Below are 13212 nucleotides of genomic sequence, written 5' to 3'. Positions count from 1 at the left end.
AGAAAAAAAATGATCATTTCAATGTACAAATTCACAATAAAATATGAGTGTATGAAAATGAGCTCTCTTAGTTTTTTTTTTTATATATATACTAAATACTAGGAGTAGTGCTATTATTCAAGGTAAGGGTAAGCAAAACAATTAAATAATCGAATTATCTAAACAAACCGACTTGAAATATCAAATCAAAAATCAATTATATATAAAAAAAGTAGTTTGCTTTCATATGCATATGACATGGTAAATCACTAGCCCTCTTACTCTTTTTTTTTTTTTAATAATAATTATAAAACTAAGGCACGTTTCTCCTTGTCGTGCCAAACTACTTAACCTAAACATTTGAGTTCTTTAAGTAACATTCCATTAAAACACCATAAATCTTTGATAATTATACAAAAAGAGTATAAAATATCCACGACATATATCTGTTTTCAACCACAAAGTGAAAAACATGTGAGAGTTGCTTCTAATAATTATTAAATTTGGTTTGCCATCTTCTATATATAGCTTGGTATATGAAGTTGGGTTTCAAATTAAACTAAAAAAAAATATTGTTGTATAAAACTTAGTTGATTTAGTCGAGTTTTAGTAATATAGTTGATCTGATTAAACTCATTTAAATAAATTTTAAAAAATAAAAAGCAAAAAACAAAACCGCTGTGATTCAATAAAAATACCAATCAATCCAAATTCAATACGGCAACATTATTGCTACCTATAGCATTACAAAACAAAGTTGACAAAAGCGAAGAAAAAACGAAACCACAAACTACGGCGCTTTCGTTGCTCACTTTTGCATGTGACAATGAGACCCATTTTTTTTGGATTTAATGCCTGATCCCAGCATTCACGCCTTAATGTCATCCCAAAGAAATCCCTATAAATAAGAACCCACAATCCCCATGGAAAATAAAAATCAATCTCTGTCAAAGAAAAAGAAAACCCTATTAGAATATAGAAAGAGAGAGAGAGAGAGACAAGGGAGCACCATGGCTAGCCTCAGTCGCCATTCCCTCTTGGTGGTCCTTTCTCTCTGTCTTCTAATTACATTTTCTAACGTGGCTGAGGTATGTAAATTTACATATATGCATGTGCTAGCTTTCTCTGCTTACAAAAGTTGTCACCAGTACTCTGGTAAAAGAGCTAGCTCTAATCTCCTTTTTCTTTCTGAATCTTTTAACAGATCCATGGCGCCAAGCTCCGTCCTTCAGGTATATATATATATTATGCTTGCTCTCTTGGGTTTTTTCTTTCCTTTTAAACAAGCCTAAAACCTAAGAGAAATGTGGATTCTAACTAGTTTAGTTGGTAAAAACATTTGAAGTTGTAAGGAATAATGTCTATTAGTCACTCGATAATTGTTTATAAATATCGAAAGGAAGCTACTTCACTCATCTCCCCGGCAAGCACCAGGTACATAAGTAGCAAATCAAGAGTGTGAAATCATTTATTAATTTACTTATTTTGACATTACAGAATGCAAACCAAGATGTAATTACCGCTGCTCAGCAACATCACACAAGAAGCCATGCATGTTCTTCTGTCTGAAATGCTGTGCGACATGCCTCTGTGTTCCTCCTGGGACTTATGGCAACAAGGAAACATGCCCTTGCTACAATAACTGGAAGACCAAGGAAGGAAGACCCAAGTGCCCTTGACCTCGAGGCTTAGCTAGTTAGCTACCTTCGATCAAAAACTAAAGACAATAAAAATAGACGCCTAGAATCCCATTCTCATTTTCTTAATCACTTTGGCAGGCATGGATTATTTCTCTCTTTAGGCAATCTATTCTTTAGATGCCATATTTCTCAAGCCGGCCCGGGCTACCACATTGATGCAAACTCCTTCTCTATAGAGAAAGTGGGCATTATAATCTACGGTTAATTTTGTTCCAAGGGAGAGGCAAAATAGCTTGTAAACTCCTTTTAGTCCGTACAATGGTCAAGGTTAGGGAATCAATTTGATTTTATCAAGCCAACTTTCCTTAAATATGCTCATAATATTAATGTAAGCAATGATTTGTTCAAGAAAATTATAAAAATTAAGTTATCTTAATGTGTGAGTATGATGCATGCATCCATAGTTACTAAACCCTATTCGATACAAGATACATGTTGGATAGGTTAATATCCAGGTTAATTCAAGTGAACTTAAATTTTTTTTTTAAGTTGAAATAATAATTTTTAACCGTGTTACATTCAATTCTAAAAAATAAATTACCAAGATTAATCCTAAATCAATACAAAGTTAAAGAACCAAACAAAAAAAAATATTGAAAAATCAAATGAAAAAGTCCTTAGAAAAAAAATATCACTGCTGTAATCTATAGTGATTCTTCTCCAAGAACACATTGAATCACTTAGCACCCTCTTAGGTTTTGTTTGTGTGTGTTTGTGTAACTACGTACCAAGTGAAAAACAACAAGAGAATTGTCTAAGTTCATTTGAGAAATTTAAGATCTAAAATTTAATCTGAGTTAAATTATTAAAGAAATTGATAAAGTAAAAATTAATTGATCTAGTGGAGTTTTAGTGATTTAGTTGACAGGATCAAACTCAATGAAATCAATTCTAAAAAGTAAAATAAAAAAAAATATTTTAATAAAAATAATTAATTCAATAACTCCCAAGTTTGTTCTAAAAGCCAAGCACAACACGACAACGTTCTTGCTAGCTACAGCATTACAAAACAACAGGAGTAATAAAAACCATGATAACTAACATAACGAAAGCAAACAAAAAACCAAACCACAAACCACAACGCTTTCATTGCTCGCTTTTTCATGTGAAATTGAGACCCATTTTTTGGATTTAATGCATGATACCAACATTCATGCATCTAAAATAGATTTTTAAAATTAATTATGTATCTAAGATCACTTTTTTCACGATTCCTTGAGATCCTTATCTCCACCGGTTAACATGTTAATTTTACAATTTGTCTTTACATGTTTTTTATCATCAATTTCTAAATGTCTCATTCTCAAAGAAAAAACACCTCATCCCATTCAACGAGATCATGTCTTGTTTTGCGACCATCTCTTTCATTTATAGTAGTTCAACATCACACAACAACTAATAATTAGAAATCATAAAGCTCTGATACTAATTGATAGATAAAAATAATACAAGAAAGACAACAATAACAAACATCATAAAATTCTATTAAATAGAGTAATCACACAAAAATTCTAATTTAAAATTTTATTTCTCAATAATTCACCACACCTAGTATTTTTTTTAAAAAAAAATAATTTACAACTCTTTAAATAAACTTAAAATACAACCTAAACAAACTAGAAAAAATAAATTCATAAATTTCAATATTTGATTTTTTATACTAAATAGGAAAAGCATATAAAAACACCATAAAAAATATTTTTCTAAATTAAATAAATAATTTTTATTTATCTAACTAAGAAAAATGTGGGTTCTAACTAGTTTAGTTGTTGGTAAAGTCATTAGAGGTGGTAACAGGATAACATCTGTTTATCTTGGCTAATAGTTTATGAACATTGAAAGGAATTATGGGAAAAAAAATTATATTAAAACATTTCTTGGAATTGACTGAACTGGCTTTAAAACAGGTTTATCCAAGTTAAACATATTAGATAATAATGTAAATTATATTTTAAGATCTTACTTAACAGTTTAAACTATTGGGTTAAGATGATTTTTTAATATGATATCAAAACCTTGATGACCAAGCACTCACGAGTTCGAATCTCATCATCCTTATTTATATGATAAAAATTAAATATAAATTTATACAAGTTTGTACACGTTTTAAGTCAAATGACTTTCATCACTCTTCACACTTTGAAGCAATGCTCTGCCTTCTGCTCTGTATTCCCGAAAGATTTTGTCATGGAGAAGGGCATGCTAATAGCACTATGGATGGCAAATGGCTTTATTTCTCACAAAGGGAAAATGGTTTTGCATGACATGGGAAACGAGATTTTTGGTGACGTAGTTGGGAGGGTATTTTTTCAAGACGTTGAGGATGATGGGCTGGTCAACATAACATGTAAAATGCACGATCTTGCACGAATCATTATGATGCATGAAGTTTGTTTGATTGGGCAAAATATACTCTGAAACACTAAATAAGAACTAGGAAAACCCTACAAGAAATGAGAATTGGCTACAGATATTAGCGACAGACTTAGTCCGTCACTAATTACAGACATAATTAGCGACGAAATTCTGTCCATTGCTATTTTCCGGAGTGTCATTTAGAATTCAATTGCTCCTATCAAGAGAATTCATAGACAAAATAAACTTTGCTAACCAATCTGTTGCTTGATTTGCCTCGCGGTAGACATATTGGACTTTGATCTTCCACTCACGATCTAGCAGCTCCTTTGGTTTGGCGATGAGTGAGTAATTTGATTCCACTGTAATAGACACCTGCATGATGAGCTGAACCACCAGTTTGGAGTCAGGTTCTAGGATAACCTTCAGAAATCCCAACATCCATGCCGATTCGAGACCTGGTACCACCGCTCATAGCTCTGCTCTAACTGAAGAATATAGTCCCGAATTAATTGCAAATTCTTTTATTCAAGACCCAAATTCATCCTGGATTAAACCCCCTGCCCCAGCTTGACCTGGATTTCCCTTGCTCATCCATCCACATTCAATTTAACCCATCCTTGAGTCAAGAATTTCCACCCCACCTGGTGGACCTGCTTCTGAATGTGATCAAGTCAATCACAAATTTGCAGTAGATTTAGATTCTTGAATTTGTTTAGCAACTACATTACCATAACTATGACTAGTTTCTAGGTGGTCTCATATGAAGTATTCGAGTGTATCTATAGACAGTGCAAAAGACTTCCAATGTCATCAAGAGCAAAAGAAAAATGGCAGCCAGCAATGTAAGAAACTGCCAAGAACTAAACACATATTGCTTCATAAATCTACCACCTTTTACTGTCCATCGTCCATTGTAAAACTTGTTAACATCTTCAATCACTTTGTCTAAGAAAGGAACCTTAGTAAGTCTAATAGATTTGCTCATCCCATTCCACAAGTTGGCAACCTCCTCATCACTCTTTAACCGGTTCAAAATTATGCCTTTTTCTCTAAGCAGCTTCACATCCTCTTCGGTATCGATTATCCCATTCATTAATTCAGTATAACGCGTAAAAACCAATGGTCCTGACGCGTTTGAAGCCTCATATGCTACTAAGTTTCTTAGGACTACCTCTGTGTTCACTTCTAAACTGATAATCGGAAGGTAAAATGTATCGGTCTTGGCATCAAAACTAATGCTTAGGATGTTACCTGTTGTCGGTGCAAAACTGATTCCGGATCTGAACAGTTCGGCGACACAAGGAATTGCAATCTCCTCTGCCAATGGAGGCTTGTTATGTTCATTGTTCAGGTTCTCATTCTCTGGTTTGACTTCTCTGTCTTGTGAGAAGAAAAGGTATTCAACAGGTTGTTTCAAGATTGAACATCCAGGAAGGTTAGAGACGATTGTCCAAGGCAATTTAAGCATGGCCTTAACATGTCTAGAAAATAGCAATATTTTGAGAAGACGCACCAGACCTTCGCTTAGCCTTGAGATTAGGTTTGAATTCTCGGATGACAGACATTTGCCTTGCATTGCATCAAGCTGATCGTCAGCCTCATTCATCTCTTCTGGTGCTTCAATATTGGGCACAATAATGTCATACAAATAGTCTAGCAAGTGGGCACATTGAGAAATATTGATCTTGGGAATGTCCTCCAACGTCTTAAATGGGGAAATCTCCTTATAAAATCCAACCAGCATTAAGACTAGCGTATCATCAGCCATCTCTAACGATGACAATTGAACTTCAAGAATTTTTCTCAACACAAATAATGGGATTTGGTTCTCAAGCATTACCATATCTCTGAGAATTGCGTTGTGGCCTGATTTTCTCCCTGCATAATCAAACAAATGTGACATTCTTGAGGAGACTCCAGTGAAAGCGATCCCTTCTTTGATGGCATAAATTTGTAGGAATTCAAGCAAGAATGACGCATCAATGGCCATCATCCAGGCTAAAGTCTCATTACTAAAATCTAAGAACTTATGATAACAAGCTCGGATCTTCAACTCAAGGTTGATCAAGTTATCAACAATGTGTGAAAACTTGAGGCTTTCGAGGCGTTTCTGAGCTCTTTTTGCCGCGGCGAGCTTGTACCTCTCCATCTCATAGAGCTCCGGACGCCAGTAATGGTATGGACCTATTGCAACTTGCTGTGGAACATAGCAATCTGGGCAACTTGTCATTAGAATTTTAAGGACATTGAAAATACAGACAGGAATTTCAGTGTCATCTTCAAGCTCCTCGTCGAGTGTTCGACGAATGTTAATTATCCATCGACGTTCATCAAAGTTTGGATTTGCATTGGAGGGCATGGTGGATTGGCAAGAAGACATGTTCGTGCTCTAGAAAAAAAGATTTTTGTTCTGGCAGTTCAAGTAATGTGCATTTAGTGATAAAGAAGTTAAGTAAGTGAGGTTTTATAGTCACAGGCCAGTAAATTAGACCTTAAATATTGGTTTTTTCTTTTGTTTTAATTTTTTGTCTGAAGCATTCACTATCATTAAAGGGGGCATTAATTATATGGTTTATTATTTAATATTGAAAAGCAAAACGTTTCTCTTACTTTGTTTATACTAAACATTTATTTAACACACATTTTTTCACATTAAAATTAGGTGCCATTTCATGACGAGGAGAAACATTTTTATATTTTTTTTTTCCAACAATGAAGATTATTTTTGGATCATATGCATGAATTAAGATTATTTAAAAAATATTAAAAACACATCTTTATTATTAATGGGTCATTGGTTCCTAAAACCTCCCCCATTTATAAGTCAACACATGAAAGGCACACTCTAAAATGAAGTTATCTTTTTCTTGGTGTCCAACTTCATGTTGGACCATGGCATGCCCGCGCCCAACTCTAAGTCAGGCTAGAACGTGTCAATGCCCAACTCCAAACACGATGATATTTTTTTTCCTCTTGAATTTTTTTTCTTTTCTCTTATTGATTTTTTTATATTGTAAATAAAAAATAAATTAATGTGTTTTTTTATATTATAAAAAAGTTAGGTGATGATAAATTTTTTTCATTTCAGGTTGAGTTTAATTTTCTTATTAAAGCATGTTTGTACGTTTCAAAAATATTTTAAAAAAAATTTGAATTTGAATTTTTATTTTTTTACTTCAAATTAATATTTTTGATTTTATTTTTAAATATATTGAGATTGAGTCTGACTGCACAGTCAAATTCAATGAGAATATATTAAATTGGATCCTGCCCTACAGGACCCATTCGAGGTGGGTTCTTTCTTTAGAAGGACTCAAAATAGCTTTGGGTCCAACCGCAGCCGGACCCATCAGCTTTGAGTCCTGTTGTTATTGAACCCATCAACCTTGGGTCCTGCCCCTAACAGGACCCAATGCTTTTAATTTTTTTCTTTCCTCTCATGTAATTTTTTCTCATACAGTAAATAAGAAATAAATTGATGGGAGTTTTTTTTATATTGTTTAAAAGTTGGGTAATCATAATTTTTTTTCTCATTTAATGTTGTGTTGAATTTTGTTATTAAATTATGTTTGTTTTTGTGTTTCAAAAATTATTTGAAAAAATTTGCAACTTTTTAATTTTTTTCTCTAATATTATTGTATTAAATTTGATGGAGCTCTCAATAAATTTTTTATTCACATTATATACTTTATACATTTGTATTATATAGGAGAATTTTTGGACAATAAATCCATTAAAAAATAGTTTATAAATATTATAATATAATATTATTTTGTGTAATAAAAGATATTTTAATTTTATAACATGAGATTCAAAGTTTTATCAATGTTTAATTATCTTTAGATTTTTTATTTAGTAGTTTTAAATTATAAATATTATTAAATACATTAATAAATTATGTGCTGAGTCCTGCCCTTAGCAGGACCTATTAGAGTTGGGTTCTATTGGGGAAAGTTTGGGGACCTAAAAGCACTAGATCCAGATTCAATTTTCTTAGGTTCCGTGTCAAGACCTAACTCGGTTGGGTCCAGCGTTAGGGTCCAATTCTCTTAGGTTTTGCATTAGGACCCAAGATTAATGGGTCTTTAATCCGGACCCAATTCTAGTCATGTATCAGGACCCAAGGGTAATGGGTCATCAAACAAGACCCAAGGTTAATGGGTCTTGCATTAGGACCCATTTCACTTTGGTCCTGCCCCGAACTCAATTCTTTTGGGTACTGCATCATGACCCATTTCGCTTGGGTCCTGTCTCCGGATCCAATTCTCTTAGGTCCTGAGTCATGACCCAATTCTCTTGGATCTAGCATCAGGACTCAAGGTTCTTAGTCTTAGGTTTCTAAATATTATTATTTATGTTATAAATATTGTTATTTTTTCATTATAATTAATAGTATTAATATTAAAAATATTATTATTTGTATTAAAAATATTATTTTTTATTATAATTAATATTATTTATAAAATAATTAATAAATTTGGAAAAAAAAATTATTATCAATATTGAAAAACAACCTTGGATTTGATTTGAAAGGTAAAAATAAAAATTATTATTCTTATTGTTATTATTATAATTAATAAAAAAAAATTAAATACTATTATTAGTATTGAAGAAAACCAATTTTTTAAAAAATATTAAAATTTGAGCAGACAAGTTAAATATTATTGTTGGGTCTGGTGTTACAGCCAAACTCAAAGCTCTTAGATCTAATGTTGCAACCAAACCCAACACCTTTTGACTTATATTTTTTTTATTTTTTATGAAAATAAAAGGTTGGCCCGCGGCGTAGCACATGCCACCTAACTAATACTAACTAAAGGCAGGGGTGTTAAGCCTAACCCATCAAAGTCAGATTATATATATATATATATATATATATATATATATATATATATATATATATATATATATATATGATAGTGGGTTAAAAATTTTAAGAAATAAATGTCATGGGCCAAGATTTTTAAAACCTGATTAACTCGACTCAACCCATATATCCTATGGTCATTTTAACTTTATATTCGATAATTTATGATTTGAACATTTATTTTTATTTTATTTTGAAATTTTAGACTCCAAATTCTTGTTAATAAACTTCATGTTAGATTTTTTTTTATATAATAAAAGGATTTGTCCTGACAAATGACCCAATATCCTTAGGGCTTGATGCAGAACCTAAGAAAAATATGATAAAAACAATACTATCTACAACACAAATAATACTATTTTTAATATTAAGACTATTAATTATAATAAAAATAATAATATTTATAACACAAATAATAATATTTTTATAAATATTCTGAATTATAAAAAAAATGATAATATTTATAACACAAATAATTATATTAAGAAACCTATGAATCTTGGGTCCTGACATCAGACCTAACAAAGTTTTTAAACCCGATATGGTCTAAGGCTCGGGTTCCGAGTTTTGACCAGGTCACCAGGTCGCTCAGGTCAATTTTGATTTTTTAAAAAATCAAAACGACGTTGTTTTAGTAAAAAAAAAGTCAAAGGGTTGCAATTGAATGTTTGACTTAATCTTGCCGGGTCAACCGGGTCACCCCGGGTTTTGACTTTTCCTATTTTTTCTTAAACCCGGCCTGGTTTTACCCCGGATAGGCCGAGTCCCTAGACGATTCATCGAGTTAGTTTTTAAAACTATACCCAACACAATTGGATCTAAACACAATAAAAAATAATAATATATATAACATAAATAATTATATTAAGAAATTTAGAAACTAGAAAGTTGTGAGAAGTCTTGTTGAATTTTTTTAGTTTTGAGAGTGTGTCTAGCGATGTTGTGAGTAGTCTTGTCACATTTGTTTAAGAAATTGAATAATTCTGAAAAATTAGGTCAGAAAAATAATAACAGTGAACATTAATTGTAAATTATTTTATTTAATATGTATGTTTTAGTATTAATATCATATATATATATATATATATTGATTATTTAATTTAAATACATTTATAAATATTTTTTACCTTGATAAATAAAAAAATACGCAACCGATCCTCTGCTTGAGCAATCAATATTGAAAAATAGTCATTATTTTTTATTATTTATAAACGGTACAAAAACACCGGTTATTTCGAAAAAACAATATTAAGAAAATAATGAAAAAAGAAAAAAGAAAGAAAGCTTTACCGTGTAAAGACTGGACATGTGCAGCCTAAGAGTTTTAATAGAGAAAATCGAACCGAATTAGTCGATTGCATGTACAATAAGAGCTAGGGTTTTATACTTTTATCCCCTTTCTTCAAGGAAGGAAGAAGTCCTCTACTTGCAAGGATAAGGGCTCCACTCCGCATAGTCTCCAGTTTCCTTCTATATATAAGGAGACACGTTCTTACAAGAAAAGAACTCTGCTGTAAGAGAAGAACCCATCAAGGCTAGCTGCAGTAGTTTACCATGGGGAGAACAAGAAAAATTCCAATGGCGAAGCGAGAAAAGCAGAGCAAAGGTCTGTTACTTTTACTAAAAGACGTCAAGGTCTTTTCAACAAAGCAGCAGATTTGTGCAGGATTTGTGATGCTCAAATTGCCATTATGGTCTCCTCAACTGGGTCCAAAGAAAAAATTTATACCTTTGGCCACTCTTCCATTGATGCTGTCTTCGACAGGTTCCTCGACAATTTTACAGCAGCCCCGGAAGCGGTAGCATACGAAGCAGGAATCAAGTCAGCCAGTAATTCCCTCTATGAAGAAATCAAGGCATTGGAGGGTGATGTTAATACTCTAATGCAAAACAAGAAGAGAAACGTTGGAGGGGTTTTATGGGATTCTTTAGAGGAGATTGAGCAGTCTAGTACTTCAGTTGAAGAGTTACAGGATGTTGTAGATATCCTGGAAAGTTTGTTGGGTCAGGCCAAGAATAAGCTGATGAATAACGCAACTGAGAATCTTGGTATAAGCATAGCTGTTGAGCCAAAGTGTAATGATTTTTTGGCTTTAGAGCCTAAACCCCGAGATGATTCTTCATCTAGCTTGGGTGGTGATCAAATCGGTCAGAATTCTGCCATTGTAGGAGATAATGGTGCTAATTATTCTGATTCATATTGGAATGCTGATGGTTCAACTACTGATAATGGTATGGAATTTCCAGTCGAATTCGATGTGGATCTTATATGGAATCTCCTTGAGTCTTCTGATTTCAGCTCGTGTTCTGACAAAGTTATTTCCATTAACAACAGTAGTGACTGCACTACTTCAGCGACTGCCTCTGAATCAACTTCAGGCTATTGTTTGACTGATCAGCTGCGACTTCCATTGCTCACTGCAGGTGCGAATCAGTTTGAAGATTGGACAAACTATTATCAATGTTGATTTTTTTTTTGAGAATTGCAACTGTCAATCATCATTGATAGTTGCAACGTACTATTCAGGATTCTTTGTAAGTTGTTAACCATGTTTGGGGAAGTTTAAAATTTTGGGGAGGTTATGATTTTAACATAGATAAATAACAAGGCATTCAATTTTGTTTTTCTTAATCAGAGTAGTCTCTAATTTTCGATTAAATTTTAGATTATCAACAGAATTCCTGTTATGGCTGATTAAAGCTAGCCCCACAAATCTTGTGTGTGTGTGTGTGTGTAATGAAATTGCTGACAGCAGCAATATATATATTATAAATGATAGTGGGTTAAAAATTCTAAGAAATAAATGTTAAAAATTCCTGTTTTGCAACTTGCTGTGGAACATAGCAATCTGGGCAACTTGTCATTAGAATTTTAAGGACATTGAAAATACAGACAGGAATTTCAGCGTCATCTTCAAGCTCCTCGTCGAGTGTTCGACGAATGTTAATTATCCATCGACGTTCATCAAAGTTTGGATTTGCATTGGAGGGCATGGTGGATTGGCAAGAAGGCATGTTCGTGCTCTAGAAAAAAAGATTTTTGTTCTGGCAGTTCAAGTAATGTGCATTTAGTGATAAAGAAGTTAAGTAAGTGAGGTTTTATAGTCACAGGCCAGTAAATTAGACCTTCAATATTGGTTTTTTCTTTTGTTTTAATTTTTTGTCTGAAGCATTCACTATCATTAAAATGGGCATTAATTATATGGTTTATTATTTAATATTGAATAGAGCAAAACGTTTCTCTTACTTTGTTTATACTAAACATTTATTTAACACACATTTTTTTCACATTAAAATAAGGTGCCATTTCATGACGAGACGAAACATTTTTTTTTCCCAATAATAAAGAGTATTTTTGGATCATATATATGCATGAATTAAGATTATTTTTTTAAAATAATAGTAAAAACACATCTCTATTATCAATTTGATACATTTAAAAGAAGTTATGAATGTTGACATTAAGTCCAAAAAATTAAGTAAAAGAGCAAAAATCTTTCATTAAAATGCCAATATTCTCTTAAAAATTGCAAATTATTTGTATATAGATAGACTCATGCAATTATGAGAAATTTTTCTCATTATTTTTTGGAATCAACGGACTTATAGTTGAAAATTTTAAAAGAAACTTTTATTAAAAACTTTTTGAGTAGTAATTCTAATTTTGCAATGTATTTTTAGTTTTTTTTTTTAAGTAATTGAAGCTTTTGGGTACTATCTCAAGATAAAAAAAATAAAAAATAAAAAATTAATTTTAAAAATTATCTAAATTAATATATTTACTTAATATCTATTAAGCCAAACTCTTTTGTGTATTCATTCATGTCATTATACACTAACTAAAAAAAGAGGTGTTAAGAAAACCTGATTTATATATAATATTTGCATTATTTAAACTGACGTAACCCATTAAAATTAAATAATATAAATATTACAAATGGTAATAGGTTAAAAAATCTAATGAATAGATATTATGGGTTGAGATTTTTAAAACATGATTAACTTTGATCTAGCACATATATCTTATAGTTATTTTAACTTTATATTTGATAATTTATGTATTGAATATTTATTTTTATTTTATTTAGAAATTTTAGGCTTGAAAGTTCTTGTTAATGAGCTTTTTATTAGATTTTTTTATGTAATAAAAAAAAATTGTTTTTTCGTTGGGAAGAAATAAAAGATATCAAGAATTTAATAAAAAAGTTATAAGATACGAAAATTAAACCTAATGATGCCTACAATATACTCACCTCTAAATATAATCCCATGAAAATTAGTCTTTTATAATATAGAAAAAATTAGCTA

The 13212-nt window shown here is 31.6% G+C and overlaps 3 protein-coding genes across 3 annotated transcripts; 2 read left to right on the top strand and 1 right to left on the bottom strand.

Annotated features, from left to right (window-relative positions):
* The first annotated feature begins 931 nt into the window (after window positions 1–931).
* LOC133671715 (protein RSI-1-like) lies at window positions 932–2055 on the top strand. Its single transcript, XM_062092559.1, has 3 exons — window positions 932–1067; window positions 1184–1211; window positions 1477–2055. Exons 1-3 carry the CDS (start codon window positions 990–992, stop codon window positions 1656–1658), a joined length of 288 nt encoding a protein of 95 aa, XP_061948543.1. The 5' UTR covers window positions 932–989; the 3' UTR covers window positions 1659–2055.
* Window positions 2056–4776: 2721 nt separating this feature from the next.
* LOC133670829 (putative UPF0481 protein At3g02645) lies at window positions 4777–6417 on the bottom strand. The gene has a single exon (XM_062091430.1). The coding sequence runs from the start codon at window positions 6415–6417 to the stop codon at window positions 4777–4779; it is 1641 nt and encodes a 546-aa protein (XP_061947414.1).
* A 3869-nt stretch (window positions 6418–10286) lies between these two features.
* LOC133670581 (uncharacterized) lies at window positions 10287–11470 on the top strand. The gene has a single exon (XM_062091103.1). It carries the CDS (start codon window positions 10596–10598, stop codon window positions 11370–11372), a length of 777 nt encoding a protein of 258 aa, XP_061947087.1. The 5' UTR covers window positions 10287–10595; the 3' UTR covers window positions 11373–11470.
* Window positions 11471–13212: the final 1742 nt, after the last annotated feature.

The sequence above is a fragment of the Populus nigra genome, chromosome 13, assembly GCF_951802175.1.
Source record: "Populus nigra chromosome 13, ddPopNigr1.1, whole genome shotgun sequence".
Lineage (NCBI taxonomy): Eukaryota > Viridiplantae > Streptophyta > Magnoliopsida > Malpighiales > Salicaceae > Populus > Populus nigra.
This window is presented reverse-complemented; position numbering and strand designations above follow the sequence as displayed.

Coding starts and splice junctions, on each gene's coding strand:
- LOC133671715 (XM_062092559.1), top strand. CDS start 990: ATGGCTAGCCTCAGTCGCCATTCCCTCTTGGTGGTCCTTTCTCTCTGT. Junction 1,068..1,183: donor CATTTTCTAACGTGGCTGAG/GTATGTAAATTT, acceptor ATCTTTTAACAG/ATCCATGGCGCCAAGCTCCG. Junction 1,212..1,476: donor CGCCAAGCTCCGTCCTTCAG/GTATATATATAT, acceptor TTGACATTACAG/AATGCAAACCAAGATGTAAT.
- LOC133670829 (XM_062091430.1), bottom strand. CDS start 6,417: ATGTCTTCTTGCCAATCCACCATGCCCTCCAATGCAAATCCAAACTTT.
- LOC133670581 (XM_062091103.1), top strand. CDS start 10,596: ATGGTCTCCTCAACTGGGTCCAAAGAAAAAATTTATACCTTTGGCCAC.